At 39.6% G+C, this 21,105-nt stretch overlaps 1 protein-coding gene across 4 annotated transcripts in view; it reads left to right on the plus strand.

Annotated features, from left to right (window-relative positions):
• Positions 1–21,105, plus strand: part of ARNT (aryl hydrocarbon receptor nuclear translocator) — a 58,723-nt gene that overhangs the window by 7,816 nt on the left and 29,802 nt on the right. For 2 of the 4 annotated variants that reach the window (XM_080915561.1, XM_080915562.1), the window contains exons 2-5: positions 4,353–4,464; positions 8,240–8,284; positions 14,500–14,544; positions 20,062–20,106. In XM_080915561.1, coding sequence (XP_080771687.1) covers positions 4,353–4,464; positions 8,240–8,284; positions 14,500–14,544; positions 20,062–20,106 — 247 coding nt within the window. The remainder of the gene's footprint in view (positions 1–4,352; positions 4,465–8,239; positions 8,285–14,499; positions 14,545–20,061; positions 20,107–21,105) is intronic. The other 2 variants (XM_080915563.1, XM_080915564.1) reach the window with 1 other exon arrangement.

The following is a 21,105-nucleotide window of genomic DNA, read 5'->3' on the forward strand; positions in this document are numbered from 1 at the left end:
AGGTTTAAATAGAAGGGCAGCAGGCAAGAGGTTTAGCCAGTCCTGGACACAGTGTCCCATTGCCTCAGGTCCTGCTAGGTTGGTGAAGTAAATTGTTGCTAGGCAGGACCATTGTGGCTCCTACAAGATAGTGCATTCTGGGTGTAGCCTCTTCATCACAGGTAATTGTTCTCATTTGGGGGAGTGAATGTAGCCTGTGCTATCTCAGCTTAGGCATAGTTTCAGTTCTTTATCTTGTTTTTGCTGGAATCCAAGGTGACTCAAGAGGACAGATTAAAGACAGTGACCTAGCTCTGTGTCTTCAACAGTAGTAAAGGAGATAGACAAACAGAATGAAGGTAGAGATGCCAGCCTTTCATCTTAATTTTAGAAAAGCAAGGGCTCACATTAGTTTTTGCAACAGTAACTTCTGTCTTATTTAGGACTTCTGGTGCTTTGATAAAAACACTATATGGAACCAAAATAACTTGGGGAGGAAGGATTTGTTTCAGCTTATATTTCCATATCCACATCACAGTCCACCACTTAAGCAAGTCCAGACAGTAGCTCAGGCAGGGCAGGATTTGGGGGCAGGAACTCAAGCAGAAGACACTAAGGAGTGCAGCTTACTGGCTTGGTCTCCCATGGCTTGTTCAACCTGCTTTCTTACAGCATTCAGGATCATCAGCCCAGGGATGGCATTGCTTACAGTGAGCTGGGCCTTCCCGTATCAATCACTAATTAAGAAAATGTACCACAGGCTTACCTGTGTACCAATCTAGTGGGCATTTTCTCAGTTAATGTCCTCTTCTCATTGACTCCTGCTTTGTCCAGCTGACATGAAGCCATCCAGCACAGCCTCTAAGCCTGTTGCAATCCCACTTTCCTTTGATTAATGTGTATATGATCTTTCTTTTTCTCTCTCTTTCTTTTTTCTTCCTTCCTTCCTTCCTTCCTTCCTTCCTTCCTTCCTTCCTTTCTTTCTTCTTTTGAGGCAGATTCTCATGTAACTGAGAATGACTTTAACCTCCCAGCCTCTGAGTGCTGGAGTTGTAGGGGTGCATCAATATACCCAAGGGCCTCTAGCATGCTAGGCAAGTATTCTACTAGCTAAGTCATACTGTAAGCTCCATGCTTTGACACAGGCTGGGTCCCTTTAGCAAGTTCTTGATCTCATGGATAAAAGACACAAGAGGCTAGAGAGATGGCTCAGTGGCAAAGAGCATGTATTACTCTTATAGAGGACATGAACTTGGTTTCAAGAGCCCATATCAGGTAGCTCACAACTGACTGTACAGTGCCCTCTTTTGGCATCAGCAGGCAGCTGCACTCACATGTGCACAATACCACCCTCACTCCCTCCCACACAATAAAAATCTTTTAAAAAATGTGTTTAAAGGGGCTGGAGAGATGACTCAGCGATTAAGAACACTGACTGCTCTTCCAGAGGTCCTGAGTTCAAATCCCAGCAACCACATGGTGGCTCACAACCATCTGTAATGGAATCTGACGCCCTCTTCCAGTGTGTCTGAAGACAGCTACGTGTACTTATATATAAAATAAATAAGTAAAATATCTAAAAACAAAACAAAAAAAAAACCTCTTTAAAAATGTGTTTAAAAGGGGTAGTTTACTAGAGTCAGTAAGGAAAAGCAGGGCAGGCAATCTGGAGATCTCAGCATTGTCAGGAGGAAGGACACATAAAGACAAGAAGGAAAAATAGAACAGGAGGAAAAAGACATCTTGAAGGGCAGATGTACTCACCTAAGAACTGGGATATTCAGAGCCCTTCACCAAACTATCCTCCTCCGAGGGGCAATAGGGCTTTGGGTACAAAGGTATTTATCTATTTATACATTTATGAGACAGTCTCACACTGTAGCCCAGGTTGGCCTGGGATTAATAACCATCCACCTGAGTGCTGCAATTATAGACAAGAAGTTCTACACTTGGATGGAAATATTAATATTACTTGGCTTAGGTTTGTAATCAGTCAAGAGTTGCTCTAGGTGACCTAGGACTCAGGTTGTGTCTAAGAAAAAATTAATAACTAACCGCATTTAGTGTTGTTAGTTTAGTGTCTAATTTTGTTAGCTTTAGATCAGGAAGGAATGAAAACAGTTTTGAATGATGTTAATTCACCTTTAAAATGACTTACAAAATTGTTTATGTAAGTTCTTATGTGTGTGTGGACACACACATCAGAGGACAACCTCAAATATTGTTCCTTAGAGTCACAAGAGTTCACCTTGTTATTTGAGACAGAGTCTCTCATTGGCCTTGAGCTTACCGAAACTAAGCTGGGTGACCAGGCTGTCTACTTGTTTTTAACCTCCTTTTTACATCAGTGCTGGGTATCTGAACTCAGGTCCTTATGCTTGTATGGTAAACACTTTGCTGTCTGAGACATTATGTCTCCCTAACCCCAGTTTACCTGTTGGCAAAGGCTAGTTTTGGACTAATTTGAAGCTCCTGTCATTGGCTCATTTTAAATTTTCTTTACTTTTATTTATTTATTTATTTTTTTGAGAGAGAGACAGTATGTGCCCATCTTGATGACGGTGTAGAGATGAGAGGACAACTTGCCTGAGTGGGTTGTGTCCTTCCACTGTGTCAGTCCTGCATATCTGACTCAGGCTCGGCTGCAAGCTCCCTCACATGTTGAGTCATTTTTCTAGCCCTCAAAACCTGAGTTTTCAGAAGTTTAATTATAACGTGTTAGAATGGGTTTCTTGTTTGGGGTTTTTGCAACTTCTTGACTCTGTAGGTTTATAGTTGTCAGAATTAGGAGTTTCCCCCTACTTTCTTTCTCATCTCTTTCTGTGACTTCATAATAAAATGTTAGTTTTTTTTTTGCCATAGCCCCAGTGGTATCTGAAGTTCTGGTAGATTTTTTTTTTTCTGCTTTTTTGCTTTTAATTTGTTTTCTCTCATTTCAGATTAGATTTTTGTTTGCTCTTCTGATGCTCTGGCTCATTTTTAGTGATGTCCATGATCTGTTGATAAGCCCATATGACATTTTTATTTGAATGATATATATATGTATACACATATATACAGTCCCATTTTCTCCCCTCCCGGCCACACTTGTCTCCCATTTCCTGTTGAGACAGCCTTGCTATGCTGGCCTCAAACTAGCTAGGTAGTATAGGTTGGCCTCAAACATGTTGTCCCTTTGCCTGTCTCTCAAGTGTAAACCTTATAGGGATGCACCATGCAGCTTTTATTCCCACAGTTTCCATTTTTTCTCCATATTCTATGCTTTTATTTGCTGAGACTGTTTAACATTTGTTTCAAATGTTCTTTTATTTGCTTGCTGAAGAATTTTTATCAGGCCTACTTGAAAAATTTTGTTAGATAATTCTAGCATCTGTATTGTCTTAATGTTGGCATCTATTAGCTGCACCACTCCCCCACACTGTTCTCTTGACACCTGCCTGATTCTTTGTATAACCAGTGATTTTTTTTTTTAAATTAAAATCTTGTGGCTGGAGAGGTGGCTCAGTGGTTAAGAGCACTGGCTGCTCTTCCAGAGGTCCTCAGTTCAAATCCCAGCAACCACATGGTGGCTCACAATCATCTGTAATGAGATCAGATGCCCTCTTTTGGTGTGTCTGTAGACGGCTACAGTGTACTTATGTATAATAAATAAATTAATTAATTCTTTAAAAAAACCCTTGATGATTTTGTATTTAAAATTACCTGTTCTGAATATGTGATTCTTCTAATACATGATTAAGCCATAGCTTAAATCTTCCTTCCTTTCTTCCTCCCTCCCTCCCTCCCAACTTCCCTCCCTGTCCTGGAACTCCATCTAAAGACCAAGCTAACATGGAACTTAGATCTGCTTCTCTCCCCCCCCCCCCCCAAGTACCAGGATTAAAGGCATGCACTACCACACTCAGCTTTTTGTGGCGTTTTTTTGAATCAATTTTATGTGGCTGGTGTGACTCCAAATTTACTTTGTATAGTAAGATGACTTTGAACTCTTTGTTCTGTTTTGTATTTTTTGAGACAGGGTTTCTCTGTGTAGTTCTGGCTGTCCTGGAACTCAATCTGGAGACCAGACTGGCCTTGAACTCAGAGATCTGCCTGCCTCTGCCTCCTGAGTGCTGGGTGGGATTACAGGCATAAACCACCATTGCTGATTTGAACTTCTGGTTTGCCACTAGGCTTGGCTTAAGCATTTTCTTTTTTATTTTCTTTCTAATATTTAAATTATATTTATTTACTTGTTCACAAGGCTGTGGGATGTCACAGTGCATGTGTGGAGGTCATAGGTGGAGTCAGTTCTCCTTTTCCACCATGTGTGGGTGCTAAGTATTGAATTATGGTCGTCAAAGTTGAATATTGATGATATTCTTTTCTGACAGAAATGACATCAGATGTACCATCACTGGGTCCCACTATTGCTTCTGGAAACCCCGGACCTGGAATTCAAGGTGGAGGAGCTGTTGTACAGAGAGCTATTAAGCGACGGTCAGGGTAAGTTTGAATATATATCATCCGTGTTTCTCTTGTACCATTAACTTGAGTTAGTTGCTGTTGGTTTTTGTTTATTCCTGACCTCACTTTAATTGGTCACTTACTACTCAGTTGTCATGTAACTTAACTTGTAGTCCCTGGATTATTCCTTATACAGGCTCTCTATTTTAAGTAAGTTTCTTTAATTTTTTTTTTTTTGTATAATCAAGTATAAATATAGCTATAAAGAAAAAGATGGGGCTGGAGAGATGGCTCAGTGGTTAAGAGCACTGGCTGCTTTTCCAGAGGTCCTGAATTCAAATCCCAGCAACCACATCGTGACTCACAACCATCTGTAATGAGATCTGATGCCCTATTCTGGTGTGTCTGAAAACAGTTACAGTGTACTCATATATATTAGATAAATGAATAAATCTTTTTTTTAAAAAAAAAGATGAAATGGTTACATCTAATACTTATCACTTCACTCTCATCTGACCTCACACACTATACCTGTATTTCACATAGAGTGCTGGCTTTTATTACTTCATTTTTATTTATCTCACATAAAAAAAGTTCTGCACAGGTTAAAAATTGTTTTCTAGTATCTTTATTGATAAGCCTGTTTAAGAAAAAAAAAACAAAACCAAAATTTTATGGAAGGTAAAGGGACTATGACAAAGAAGGATTTCACTGTTGTTAAAAACAAAACAAAACAAACAAACAAAAAAAAAAAAAAAACTGTTGGCTTTCCTTAAGCTCTGTATCTGCATTCTCAAAATCATTTTGTTAAGCTTATTTCTGTTTTAATTTATTAATACTTCCTTTGACTTGGAATGCACAGTTTTAAAGTATTTATTGAAGTACCAGATTTGAGTGTGGCATTGAAGTCTGATTGCTGTAAAGACAGACAGAAGTCTGAGGTTCCGCCAGTCAGTACATGTATCTCTAACCGTACAGGAGTGAGTGGCACCTGCAGTAGTCCTAGCACTCAGGGCTGAGTCAGGATGGAGACTGCAGCCATCCTCAGGTAGTGATACTCTATGGCAAAGCAAAACTAGAAACAAATTAACTAAAAAATACTAGTTTTTAAGTATGTAGAAACACTGCTTTTGGATGGTAAAGATTGGGGCAAGTTTTTTAAGTTTACTTTAGGGTAGTGGTTCTCAACCTTAATTTTGTGACCCTTTACTATAGTTCACCTCTGTTGTAGTGACTCCCAACCATGAAATTATTTTGTTTCTACTTAATAGCTGTAAATTTGCTACTGTTATGAATTATAATGTCAGTCTCTGATCTGTAGAATATCAAATACGCAACTCCCAAAGGGGTTGTACCCACAGGTTGAGAACAGCTGCGTTAGGGCCTGTGAGGTAGCTCATTATAAGCCTAGTTACCTTTGGTTGATCCCCAAAACAAACATACGGGTAGAAGGAGAAAAGTAACTCTACCAAATTGTCCTCTGACCTTTGCATGAGTGTGGTGTCTATGTGTACATGCGCTAAAACACACAACCATTTTTGAAATGTGATGTGGTGCCCTCTTCTGGCCTGTAGGCATACATGCATCTCTGAGCCTTCTCTCCAGCCCACAGAGTGAATTCAGTTCCTAGTACCCATTATGGTGACTCACAACCATCTGAGATGTAGTTCTAGGGGATCTGACACCTTTTACAGACTGGGTACCTGCACTCACATGTGCATTTATCTTCATACAGACACATAGTAAAAGAAATCTTTTTAATAATCATAAAAGATGGTCTTTTCATGGCTCAATGGTTAAGAGCACTGTCTGCTTTTCCAGAAGTCCTGAGTTGAGTTCCCAGCAACCATATGGTGGCTAACAACCATCTGTAATGAGATCGGATGCCTTCTTCTGGTGTGTCTGAAGACTGCTATAGTGTACTTAATATAAATAAATCTTTTAAAAAAAGGAAAAAAAATACTCTCTTCAGTATTAAAAACACATTTTAAAAAGTGTTTGCTTTTTTGTTTTGTAACAAAGTCTGTTTAATTTGATTTTGTTATTTTGACATAGCTTTCTTGTAGACTCAGCTGGCCTGTGCTCCTGTTCCTCCTGTTCTGTTTCCCAAGTGCTTGGAAACAAAAACATGTGACCACCACCCCTAGTTTGAGACAGTCCTGCTCTGTAGCCTTGTTGGTCTGGAATTCAGTATTTACACAAAACTGCCACTCACAATTCTCCTGGCTTTGCTTCCTGTATTCCAGGTCTACATTCAAGTGCCACTACATCTGGGTGTGGTGGCGTATGTCTTTAATGCCAGCACTTGAGAGACAAAGGCAGTGGGTGTGAGTGCAGCGTGGTGTATATAATGTTTTCCAAGACAGTCTCTAGAGACTGTACAAAGACCCTGTCTCAAAAAAGCATACTCAGCCACATTCTCACGTATTATATATATTCACATTTATTTATTTTTCACTGTGTTTGTGTAGGTTAGAAAACAAGCTGTGGGAAATCTTTCTTCACTATTTGGGTCCCAGGGATCTAATTCATGCCTATAGGCTTGGTGGCAAGTTTTTTAATCTGCTGAGTTATCTCTCTGGCCAGTTGTTTTACATTTGCAATTTTCTGGGCTGAAAGCTCCCTGAGGGTATTTTTATTTTTACCACATGTCCCACACATTTTGTGTGGCATGTGATTTTGCTTTCTTGCTTTCTTCTCTCTTTGACAGGATCTGGCTATGTAGCTTAAGCTAGCCTTGGATCTATCATCCTTTTACTTCTGCTCGATGAGTACTTTGAGCTAAAGGTATGTGCTGCCAAGGCTGGCCACTTAGCACAGTGACCAAATATAGTGTATATTTTATTTTTAGACTAACAACTTTTCGTCTTCTTTTCTCTATGTAATACTGCTTTGAAAGGTGTTTAAGAAAACTGATAAGGGGCTGGAGAGATGGCTCAGTGGTTAAGAGCACTGACTGCTCTTCCAGCAGTCCAGAGTTCAAATCCCAGCAACCACATGGTGGCTCACAATCATCTGTAATGAGAGATCTGATGCCCTCTTCTGGTATCTGAAGACAGCTACAGTGTACTCACATAAAATAAATTAATTAATTAAAAAAAAAGAAAGAAAACTGATAAGGTTTGGATTAAACCATAAAAATGAAAAAAAAAAAAAAAAAAAGATCTCAGGAATTTTCTGTTTCTCAGGCAGGATCTCATGTAGCTCAGCCTAACCTTGAACTCAGTGGTATAGCTAAAGTAGAGCTTGAACTCCTGATCATCCTGTTGCCACTTCCCATGTGACAGGATTACAGGTGTGTAGGAGTGTGCCATCATGTCCAGTTTTAACTGTACTGGAGATTGAACCATGGCTTCATGCACCCATCAACTTAGCTGCATTTTTAGATCCTGGGAGCTATTTATATTTGTATCTCTTGCCTCGTGTATGCAAACCTCTGATGGAGAGGGAATCAGTTTTGCTGCTATTGCTGTTCCCTAACTTCTTCATTTTGCTTTTTGAAACAGGTTCTAATTATGTAGCAAGGCTAGCCTAGAATTCATTATGTATATAAGGGTAGCCGTGAACACTCAGTCCTCATAACAGTCTCTGGATGGTGGGACTATATATAGGCATGTGCCACTATGACTGTCTTTTATTGCCCAGTTACAGTACATGAAAAACATGTATTATAGACATGTTTTTGTTTTGCTCCTGCCCATTTCTTTTTCTTCTATTTAGGAGAGCACATAGATATCTTTTGTTAATGTGTTTTACTTTCTTATGATTCTATATTATCAATGGACTTAGAATATCTTTTGTTGCCTTTCCCCAGGCTGGATTTTGATGATGAAGGAGAAGTGAACAGTAAATTTTTGAGGTAAGATTCTCAATTTGCTTTTAGACACTTCTGATTAGTGGGGTGGAGGGCTTGTTGGCTGGCTCCATGGGTATCAGCACTTGTACCAAGCATGATGATCTGAGTTTGACGTCTGAACTCATGTCTGAAGGAGAGAACTGACCGCTGTAAACACATGGCGTGAGCACTTATCACCCTCACAAATAACGAAATGCCATAAAATTATTTTAAAATCACTGGCTAGGACTGTAGCATGTAGGATGCTTGCCTCCTATGCTTGTGTTCAGTCCTTAGTACCAAAAAGGTACTCAAGTCTGTTTATACTTCTGGCTTACAATATTTTTGTTCATTGTCCTAAGGAATATGCTTCATCCTAAAACTATGTTTTCTTACATCATAGCACACTTTCAGGCATTTAATTATTTTTAGAGCTAGTACTTCAGAGAGGAGGGCACAGAAAATTTAAAAGGCCTTCTATAGACAGCCATATGTTGATTCATGGCTTAAGAAAAAGAGCAGACTAGGGAGATTGCTCAGTAGTTAAGACCTTGGCATTGCAAATCTAAAGATCATAGTTCAGACCCCCAAATCTCACATAAGTTTAGAGTGGGCATGGCAGCCTGCTTCTAGTCTTGAAAGGTGGAGACAGATTCCCCAGAGCAAGCTGGTATGGAGAACAATGTTATCTGCAACCTGAGAATTTGATTGAGAAATTCCGTCTAGTTGAATGAAGTAGAGCGATAGAGGAGGATTTCTGACATTAACCTTGGACCTCTACCTATATGTGCACTCACATAAGCATGCACTCACACGAGGGAGTGTTGAGTTTGTTATTTTATTTTATTCCTATCTGTCCCATGAGCCCTGGGTGTGATTAAATGAGTCTGCCTCATTGAGTAAGGTGGAAGAGAGATGAAGGCTCATTTTCTGCCTCTTCATACATGCTTACCCACACACGTGGTGCTCAGCTGCTGGTCCATTAAAGTTATACTCAACTGGACAGTTGTACCTCTGTCTGTCTCTCTGTCTGTCTGACTAACACACACACTCTCTCTCTCTCTCTCTCTCTCTCTCTCTCTCTCTCTCTCTCTCCCTCCCTCCCTCCCTCCCTCCCTTGCAACTCTCTCACTTGAACTTTCTCACTTGAGAGTCACTGTCATCTCCATCTCTCCTCCTCACTTCTCCCATCCCCGTTGTCTTGTTGTCACACAGGGGAGTGTGGTGATGGCTGTGACACAAAGGGCAAGTCTCAGTATGCTTCATAAGCCTCTGCTTCTGTGCCTTTGACTTTCATTGATGTCTCATCGGCCACAGCAATGAATTTAATACAGCTTGTGTATTCCTGTCCTGAGTCACTGTTGTAGAAGGATAGATATTAGAATCTATAATTTGAAAAGACTCCTTTTTTAGGTACCTGGAATTAGAGGTTTAGTGTGTATAAATGGTGTAGTTATTTTAGACAGACGGGAAGAGGGCATCTGATCCCATTATAGATGGTTGTGAGCCACCGTGTGGTTGCTGGGAATTGAACTCAGGACCTTTGGAAGAGCAGTTAGTGCTCTTAACCACTGAGCCATCTCTCCAGCGGGCACCCCCCTCCCCTTGGTTCTTCTATCAAGGAATCAATTATGCTAAGGTCTGGGACCGTGTAAATCTTGGGAACTGAACCTAGGTCCTCTGCAGAAGCAACAACTGCTCTTAATAACTGAGCGATTTCTCCAGTTCTAAGATAGCATTTTTCACACTGCTCTATTGGGAATGCCTTCTTTAGAGAATTCTTATTACAGTCACATGGTGTTACTGGAACTATGCTGTATGTATGAATGCTACAGAGGTAACTAGACTATTTACTCCTGTCAAATAGTTTGACCTTGAGTTATTACTTCCACAAAATCAAGTAGTCATAAGTTTTGCAACATTTTGGTGCTTAACAGACCACTATATGACTATGGTCTCATACAATTATAATGGGAGCTATACAAGTCTTACTGCCAAGTGACATAGCTAGTATAACTTCCTTTATTATGCATGTTTGTGATGATGGTCACATAGTGTTGATGGTGTTGTTAGTTATATTTAAATGTATCATGTGTGCAGTCAATAACACTTGATTATAAAATCCACTTGCTTATGTATTCACTGTGTTGCAATGCTTACTCCATTTTGCACTGTTCGGAATCAAGCACAGGGCTTACTGAATGCTGGGGAAGCACTATACATTGAGTATCCCTAGCTCCTATTATTATTTTAGAGTGTGCCCCTTCTTATTGAGTGACAAAGTTTGCTGGAAAACATTGTATCATTGAATTGCTGGTTTTGTGAAACTTAGTTAACTTCTAGTGTTCTTTTTGCTTGTCCTGAAAAAGTAAAATGTAGAATTGGGAAAAAATACTTGCAAATTATGGATCTTAACAGCAGTTGCTATCTAGAATATGTAATAAACTACAACTCTGATATAACTTTTGAAAAGTGACTTAATATTTAAGATGAAGAATTGTGCGAATTGGAGAGATGGCTCAGCTGTTAAGAGTGCTTGCTGTTCTTAGAGAGAACTAGAGTTTGGTACTTGGAACCCACATTAGGCAACTTACAACTGCATATAACTACAGCTCCAAAGGATCCAGTGCCCTCATCTGGCTTCCACAGCTTTCCAAACACATGGCAAAGCACATACACACACAAGTAAAGATATTGTTTATTTTAAGTAGAATTTGGTACAATTTAATACGCCTGTCTAGAATGCATGGAGCTCTGGGTTCACTTCCCACAGCATAAACCAGGCCTAATGGGATATACAACACTGGGGAGATTTGATCAGGAAGATTATAGGTTCAAGTTTGAGGTCACCCTGCACTATATAGCCAGACCTTGTCTGTACAAGATAAACAAACCAGTATGCTGGTAGGTACCTGTAATTCCAGCATGGGGGTGATGGAAGCAGAATGGTCTCTAGTTGGAAGCTGCTTAGTAAGTTCTACCTTAATGAATTACATAGGAGACAGTTTCAAAAAAATAAAGACAAAATGGCAGCAGCTGTACCTCTTGTTACTTCAAAGTGATTAAAATGGTAAAGTGTGTGCTTAGTATATGGAAGGCGGCCTGGGTTTGATTCCCACCACTACTGAGAAGTAAATACTGAATTTTATTCAACATTTATTTTTGTGCATTTATATATAGCACATGTATGAAGGTCAGAGAAAACTTGCAGGAATAGGTATCCCTGCAATTACCACCACCACCACCATGTAGGTTGTGGAAACTCAGATCAGCAGGATCTTGGCAGCACATTTTTTTTATCTATTGAAACATCTCACCATCTCCATTTTATTTGACAGAATCCCACTTTGTAATCCAACCAAGCCTGGGAATTACTGTGTAGTCCAGGCTTTCCACGCTTACTGACAGCCTCTTTTCTCAGTGGTGCTTCCTACTGTGGGCTCAGCCCACCACACCCTGCTTAGCACGTGTTTTTCGTTTTGTTGTAAATAGGTCTGACTCTCTAGCCTGTTTCTGCCTTCCAATTCTGGGACTAAGGATGTGATCCTAACACAGTATTTGTTTTTTCACATTCTTTTTAATCCGAATAATCAGTAGATGAGAATATTGAGGCATTTTCTGACTCCTTTGAGTTAAGGTCTTTTGTTTCTGAGCTGCCTCTCTTGTTGGAAGGACAGTAATTAGCTAAACAAATGATATTATTTCTATAGAACAGGGATATTCAGACTACTACTACTATTTAACTAAGGGTCAGTATTAAATTGAGGCTCTCAAGGCCTTTGGGGAGGACTCCTTTCATCTTTAGGCTGAAGTGCCGAAAAGGAAGTGAAATGGGACCTCAGCTAGAGAGGCTTCCTAGAAAAGGAAAGGGAAGTCCAAAGACCTGGAAGCAAGATGGGAGGAAGGTAGCTATTTTTGGGAATACAAAGTCCTTGCTTGTAGGCCACAGTTAGGAGGGTAGTCTCAGGAGTCTTCCAGAAGGCAGTAGCCAGGCACTTTAAGACCCTGGTGAAGTTGTTTTCAGTAGCAGAGTTAAGGAGTTTACTGTCTTGTTTCAACTGAATGTCTTTGTTTGTGTTACACCAAACACAGATTACTTCAAAGTTGGTAAAAGCAAATGTAAAACTGAAAGGGAAAAATGCCAAAAGACATGGATAGACATTTCTCCAAAGAACAACTTTGCCAATCATTTGGAGATATACATGTCAAAGCTATACTGAGATAATATTTTATATCTGTCCCAGAGACCACTGTCAAAACCAAAACAAAATAGGAGCTTAGTCTGGAGGCTGATATTCAACAGCCTTACATGGGTAGTAGGAGGAACCCAGGGCAGCACAGGGAGATCCTGTCTCAAAGATACAAGTACCCCCCCCCCCCAGAAAATACCAAAACTGCTAGAGAAGTGGAGGGACTGGAGCAGTTGAGGTAATGTAAAATGGCACAGTCACAGTGGGAGAGAATGTGGTAAACCATTGTTACAGCTCAGGGTCACTTGCCTCACAAGCTCAAACTAAAACGTTGCATATTAGCTTGTTTTGGTAAGGCTTTTTCAATTGTTACTTTTCTATTATGTTTTCCTTAAGTGCTATATTGCATAATGTGTGTTCCTGGTTCCCAGAACTGGTGTTACAGACAATTGTAAGCTGCTAGGTGGGTTCTGAGAACTGAACAGGGGTTCTCTGCATGAATAACAAATGTTCTTAATCATTGAGCCACCTCTCTAACCCCTAAATTAATTAGTTTTGAGCTAGGTATGATAGCATATACATATAACCCCAATACTTGAAAGGCTGATTTAGGAGGATGGCTGTAAGTTCAAATCAAGCCTGAGCTGCTCTCAAAACATACACAGAGAGGAGTAAAGCATAGAGTGCCATTGAGATGCTCAGTGGCTGAAGATGCTTGCTGTTAAATTGTGAAAAGAGAGAGTTGTTTTTGAAAGCTGTACTCCACCTCCATATCTACCCTGTGGTTGCACAAACACAAGTTTGGTTTTGATGCCCTAAAACTTGCCATATAAACCATACTGACCTCCAACTTGTGGTGATCCTCTTTGAACTTGCATCCTGCATTCAGGGTTCAGTTGTGCACTCTTATATTTTCATTCATGTATATAAGGCATTGTATATCCTGCCCCTTACCCTGGAAATTCCTCTTCTTACTAGTCCCCTTCCTCTTCCCAACTAGTTCCTCTTCTACTTTCATGACTTTTTGGCGTGAACTTCAATGTTTCATTAGGATTACTTACCAGTAAGTAGTACATGTGAGTGGTTACTTACAGGAACATGTACACTTTCTTTGGGGCTACACCACTGAAGAAAATCTCTCCCAGCAACTATTTACGTTACTTACTATAAAAAACTATACTAACTGCTATAGCTCTTCAAGGAGGTTTGTGGCTTCGGGAACTCCTCCCCTCCTCTGTGCTAGGATGTTGTATAGTTTTTGTAGTCCCAGCTATCATGAATTAAAGAATGCTTTGTTTATGTCATTTCAAAAGACAGTGTTCCACAACTGTCTGCCCTTTCTTTTTATCCAGATTGTTTCTGCCACACCCAGCTTAAAGCAGGATCTTAAGGAGTTAAATGAATACCCATGTTTATGATTCTGCTTTTCACAGAAGAATGAACACAGGAAAAATAAACCCACACACTATCTATGGGTTTTTTAAATATTTTATTTTTATTTTATTGATATTTTACCTGAATACTGTGTGAAAGTATCAGGTTCCCTGGACCTGGAGTTACAGTTGTGAGCTGCCATGTGGATGTTGGGAATTGAACCTGGATCTTTTGGAAGGGCAGCCAGTGCTCTTAACTGCTGAGCCATCTTTCTAGCCCAATTCAACCCCTATGGGCTATTTTTTTTTGGGAGGCAGAGGCAAAGGGTCTGCACGTTGAGAGTGAGTGACAGGCTAGGCAGTGCTACATAGCTGACCCCATCTCGGAAAACCAGTCTCCCCAAAACACACACAACCCTAAATATATTCCCAACTTTGGGGCAATCATGAGACATTTCATGTTTTCGTCACATCATCTTCTTGTGTGTGATGACTGAGAAATCATGGTCATTGACTCTCACTGTTCTCTCAGATGCTGTTAGTGTTCGTTCTCTGTGATCTCGTCCATTCTCTGTCCCCTGTTGAGTAGTTTCTACTTCTCTCTAGCTTTTATTTCAGAGTAGAGTAGATATAAGTACAGGGTTTACTTAATTTTTTTTCTGCTCTTCCTTTTCAGATGTGACGATGAACAGATGTGTAATGACAAAGAGCGGTTTGCCAGGTAATGTTCTAGAATATTTGTCCTGGTTATGGAATCAAGCAGTCTAAATGTTGGATTTAAATTTTATCTCGGTGAGAGTGAAATTTTTCTGTTTAGTCTCCTTCCTCTTGTGAAAAGTGTTGAAATAGCCTGTAATTTATGCATGTTCATTTGACTTGAAGCTATTTGTATAGTTTTAACATAATGCTTCTCTCATGTACATAAGTTCTAGTAGTGTGTATATTGAATCTACAGGAGCACAAACTGTAGACTTCTTGGGCATGTTTATTATATTGGTACAAATACAAAATACTTTGTATAGAAAATGGTCTTATTCATTTAAATGAGTTTTTATTCTGGATCCCAAATTTAAATTTGTTTCAATTTGTCAGAGATTATGACAGATTAAATTTACTTTTTTAAAAGAGTAATCATTCTCAACTCATATACTGGCTTTACTTTTAGAAAGTTCTTGATGTAAGATACTCTTTTAAAAAGAGGGGAGGGTGTCATGGGGCTAGAGAAATGGCTCTATGGTAAGCTTGTTGCTCTTTCAGAGGACCTGAATTTGGTTTCTAGCATGCACATGGTGGCTCACAGTCACCTGTCACTCCAGCTCCATGGAATCTGACATTCTCTTTTGGCTTCTGTTGACATCTACATGCACATGATCATACATATATACAGATGTACACAAATACACTTAAATATATACATCCGTATTTGGGGAGCCAAGATGTTGGGTTCCAGGTATAAGCTGTGCTCCTGACCACTCTCCCCAGTACTTTCAACTCAGCTGAGCATGACATATCTCTGGAGAGAGACCCAAAAGACACAGGGAGAAGGCCTGAGTATCAGGGCAAAGCTCAGAGGGAGTATTTGCTTCTGTAGAGTGGCCCCAAACACCAAATGCACAATAAAGACCCTGTCTTGACTCATTGAACTTACAAATGCTTATCCTAATTTCAGAACCACTCCCAATAATTTGCTAATTTTTTAGGAGTTGTGCTGGTATTTGGGCCCCTCATCTTCTGATACTACGTTTTCAAAACAGAAAGGGACAGAAAGGAAAGGAAAATTGAACTGAACATTTAACCTCTCTTATTAAATTTGGCAAGGGACTTTTTATTCCTAAATAAATAAATCTACTAATCACTGGAAATAAATAAGTACTTTAAGCTCAAATCCTGGAAGTTTTTCCCTTACACACACACACACACACACACACACACACACACAAATGCACACACACACACAAATACACACACATTGAGTTTGTAATCACCTCTGAAATGAATAACTTTATTTTTAAATGTTGAATTTAATTTATTACTTTAAAATGACCTTTTTTATTTTTAATTATGTGTGTCTGTATAGATTATACCATTTTTATAGATAAATGGGTATGTATGAATTTGGATGCCAAAAGAAGACATAAGTCTCCTGGGAGAGCAGCGAGCACACTTACCCACCAATCTGTTTCTATAGCCCAATGAATACTTACTTAAGGTTTTATTACATTGATTAACTGATTGATTGATTGATTGAGAGCGAGAATGTGTGTTTGTGACATTCCACATGTTGAGTTCAGAGGACAACTTATGGGAGTAGATTCTTGCCTTCCACCTGTGAGTCCCAGTGATGAAACTCAGACTTGCAGCAAGCACTTGTACCCATTAAGCCTGTCTGGTAGGCATTCTGTGAGTACTTATTAACAGTATTTATTCATTCTGAACCTGCCTTACTGGGATTTACTTTGAGGACCACTGATCTAGAGAACCAAGAAGTATCAGGAAGAGTAGTTATCTCTTAGAGATAGTGTTGGCAGTATATAGGGTTGACTGAAAAGAACAGGTGGGTAGGTAGTAGGTAACAGGTAGAAAGAGGGAAGGTAGATAGAAGCTGCTGAACTATTAGGAAAGCTATGAAATCATGAGTGCTTGGGCCCAGAAGTGTGACCACGGCACTAGTAAAAGAATGAATATAGGGAGATTTTTCAGGAGCAGTTTATCAAAACTTCTTGAAATAAATGATATCTTAAGGATGCTATAATCTCTAAAGCGAAAGTTAATTATTGATTTCAGGGTAATAATCCTTCAGATTTTTATTAAAAGGTCTAGCCATAAAAACTGGATGTGATAGTGTATATTTGTATGGAGGGGGAGGCAAGAGATGAGAAATCCTAGGATAGGGACTAGAGAGATGGTTCAACTCTGGCTGTTCCTTGCAGTGGACCTGGGTTTGATTTCCAGCACTCATCTGAAGGCTCACAACCATATGATTTAATTCTTCTTTATTACACATATATACATATACAAAATACTTATATGCATACATATAAAATAGGTAAATGTTCATTTATTTTTGTAAGTTATTTGGCAGCAGGACAGTGGTAGCACACACCTTTAGTCCCAGCTCTTGGGAGGCAGAGGCAATCAGAGACAGGCAGAAACCTGTGAGTTTGAGGTCAGTCTGGTCTATAGAACAGCTAGGACTGCATAGAGAAACTCTGTTTTGAAAAACAAAAACAAAAAAAGTTATTTGGCTATGTAGTTCAAGACTAGCCTTGAATCTTAAAAAACGTGAGATCCTAAAAAACAAACGTCAGGTCATCATTAGGGCAGGTAGTATGGGTCCAGTCCTCAGTCTGTTGACTGAAAGTCTAGAAAGCCATAAAACATCACCTGGAGTATTTAATCTGCGTATGTCCTGTTCTGTTTGGAAATAGTTTGTTAAAGTAGTTTTCCTCATACACCATTGGAAATTCAGTAGGTGTTCAAAAGCTAAAAATAGATGAATTTACTTATCTTTTGAAAACGAATGTTTTGTTGTTTGTTAAAAAACTACCTAGAATAAGGAACAGGCAGGTGTAACTCCTGTTTTCTGTCTTCTCTTGAGCACATGTGCTTACATTTACAGTCTTCATGTCTCTCTGCAATTTTTTTTTTAATTCTTATTTTTAACACTCAAGAACAGTTTTATTTGAGTTTTAAAGAAGAACAGAGTAGGTGAGCTATAACACGTCAGCTGTTGGCTGGAGGAAGAGAATGGCAGAAGGAGGGAAAAGGCCACGCCATTTAAAGCTGGCATGGAGTTGAGACATTTGCTAGAGAGGCAGCCATGTGGTGGTGTGGGAGGCTTCGGAGAAAGAGTAGGGAAGCCCAAAACGTTGATGAGAAGAATGTTTGGAAAAAGATACAGAGCGTTATTTTTAACCCAGAGGGTTGTGACCCCTTTTAGGGGATCAAACAACCCTCTCACAGGGGTTGTATAGCAGATATTTATATTACAATTCATGACAGTAGCAAAATTACACTTGCAAAGTAGGAATGAAGGTTGAGGAGAACCACTGTGTTAGAGAAAGGAGAAAAGGAGAATGAATAGTGACAAGATTAACGATCCTTACATGGCTGTGGATATTAGTTGATCGTGCTTATATATGAGGTATGTGCGTATGAAGGCATATAGGATTTTCCAGAATTGAAGTTACAGGCAATTGTGAGCTGTCCAACATGGATGCTCTGCCAGAACAATGTGTGCTTTTAACCTCTGAGCCATCTTCCTGTCGCTCTCTCGCTCCTCTCTCTTTAATTTTTTTAGTTAAGATCTCACCAGAGCAGACTTTCTTGGAACCTGCAGGAAAAAAAAAAAATCCCTTTGTTTCTGACTGTTGGTATTAAAATTGAACACCACCACAGCCAGTTGTTCTTTTTCTCCTGACCATTTGTGTATATATGTGCATGGAGAGGACAGAGGACAACCGTCATTTATCAGGAGCCCCTATCCTGACTCTACCCCCAGTTAGAGCCTCTCTCTGACTTGGATTACACTAGTTTGACTAGGATGCTGTTCAGTGAGCCCCTGGGATCCTCCTATCTCTGCCTTTTCAGTGCCAAGATTGTAAGGATAATTATTAGTCATCTCAAGTTTTACTGTATTGCAAATACCTAGGCTCAAGCAACTCTCCTTTTATCACAGGTAGCTGGGACTACAAGGTCCCTGCTTCCTGCTGTATCCATCAAGAAGTCTTCCAAGAAATTATTTTATTTGCATGCCTGGCTTTCTTATCTTTGCTTATATTAGACAGTTTCTCTGTCCTGTTACTCATCTCTTATGTTCACATGAGATAATTGAGATAATATTCCTTGTCATTATCTTTAAACTTTTTTTAAAAAATTTACTCATTTTTTCTTTATTAGGTCTTGCCTACATATATGTTTTTGCAGCCAGCATGTGGGTAATTGGTATCCATGGAGGACAGAAGAGGGCATCAGATCTAGAATTGGAGCTAGAGACTGTTGTGAATTGCTGGAAATTGATCTCAGTTCCTCTGGAGGAGCAGCCAGTTTTCCTCTTCTACTGACCCATCTCTCCAGCCCCATCACTGTCATTTTAATAGCTAAATCTTTTTGGACTATTAATATGCCTTAGTAGGTAATTTATTTGAGGCTCATCTCTCTTAAAATGAGTACTGATGTACTGAGTTAGCTAGTACCTTGTTTTGTTTTGTCAGTTGCTATTCTCTCCCCTTTTTGGGGGGTGGGTATTGAGACAGTCTTTCTACATTGCCCTGGTCATCCTGGAAAACTCTATGTATATCAACCTGGACTTGAACTCCTCAAGTGCTAGGATCGAAGGCACACACTACCATGCCTGGCCCCTGCTACCTGCCACTCATTCTTAGTGTTTTGTTTTTCTGGAAGAATTTAGTGAAAACCTTTGTCTTTCTTCAAGGGAGGAGGGATTAATACTGGTTAAACTCTGGAAAAAGTGCTAAGATACCTGAACCAGAATTCATTAGATTAGGAGTGCACCAATGACAGAGGATATGCAAAAAACCTAGCTTTTGGTTTAAGGATGTAATGTCTGAGTAACGTCTGGGCGTGGCTAAGCTAGATGGCCCGGTGTGTGACTTTTACTCCAAGTTCTTCATCACAGGGTAAAGGAACCAACTCCCACAAGCTTCCCTCTGACCTGTGTGTACACTGTGGCACACATGGACAAGCACACTGACACACTAAATATTACAATGGGAAAACAAATCTTGTCATAATCTTTCTTGTGTGTGTTTATATTAGGAAATCGTATTTCTAATCAGTTGTTTGAAGCTGTGTAATTTAGTTACTGATACACAGCAAATGTGAATAACAGTTTCTTCCCAGAGTGGCAGCAGCTTACAAGAATGGTAGTTCTGAATTCCCTGGACTCTCAGTCACACTCTGTATTGTTGGGTTTTGTAGAGATTATTTGACAAAGTGTTTTTTTGTACTGAGATTATGTTAGTTTCTAATTGGCCTTGACTTTTCGTCTTACAAGTTACTTCTTACAAAAATACGATTCTATAGATGTATAGATTCTAAGCAAGGCTCCTACTTGTATGCTGGTTCTTCCCTTTTCTCTGTGTCCATTTCATTTCTTCTTTTCTTTCCTTTCCATTTTGCATTTCATTTTTTCTTCCTCACTTTCATCTGCCCTTTTTTTCTTTCCTTTCTTCCTTTTTATTTTAATTTTCGCTTAGTTCATTAATTCTGTTTTTAGGTCGGATGATGAGCAGAGCTCTGCGGATAAAGAGAGACTTGCCAGGTAGGAGCTGTGTTGTTTAGCATGAAGCAGATACTGCCTTCCTACCTTTTGTCTAACCCATCTTTTCTCCCCTTTTTGTATTTTCTCTTACCTGTGGCAAAGGAAGACATGAGCTTTTACAAGTTGGGGTGTAATAAGAACTTTGGCTTCCCCATCAGGAAGTGAGTGAATTAAGCCGGGTGTAGTGGCTCACTCTTTTGATCCTTGCATTCGGGAAGCAGAGGCAGGTGGAGTTCTGTAAGGTTGAGGCCAGCCTGGTCTACAAAGAAGTTCCAGGACAGCCAGGGCTACACAGAGAAACCCTACCCACAGGTAGGATTGCTGTTCGTTTTTAAGATTTTTATTTATTTTTTTTACTTTATCACTAAGTTCACAGAATGAAAACCATTTAGAAATAATTTGGCTGTGTTAGGAGCATACTCTCTGTCAGAATACCTATAATTACCACAGTTCCCAGGCCATGACACACACTCTGGATTTCCTTTGTCAGTAGAACTGATTGAATCCTTGTAATCTCTGAGAAAAGTTGTAGCTACCTTGGTATGGCTATTTAAAAGATGGATTTTCTAGGCTGGAGAGATAGCTCGGTCTGTAAAGTACTTGCTCTCCAAGTATGATTACCAGAGTCTTATCCTCAGAACCCACTGAAAAGGAGGTATAGGTTTATAAGTGCAGAACAACAGGGTGCAGAGGCAGAGATCTCTCACTGCGCAGCTGCACTAGCTGAGTAAAACCTTGGGTTCCAGTGAGAGATGCTGTCTCAGAGAACAAGGTGGGAGGTAGCTATCTTTAATATGACATTTGGAATTGACCTTTGGTATTAACATACATGCACATGCATGCTCTAAGTGTCTGAGAATAACTAAATATTAACCTATAAAGTGGGACCTTTTTGTCTTTGGAAAGAGACTTCTTTCCTTATGTACTTTATGTGGGCCTTAAAATCCTGATTCTCTTTGCCCAAGTGCTAGGATTACAGGAATGTGCCATCATGTCCAG

Source organism: Micromys minutus (genome assembly GCF_963924665.1).
Source record: "Micromys minutus genome assembly, chromosome: 4".
Taxonomy (NCBI): Eukaryota; Metazoa; Chordata; class Mammalia; order Rodentia; family Muridae; genus Micromys; species Micromys minutus.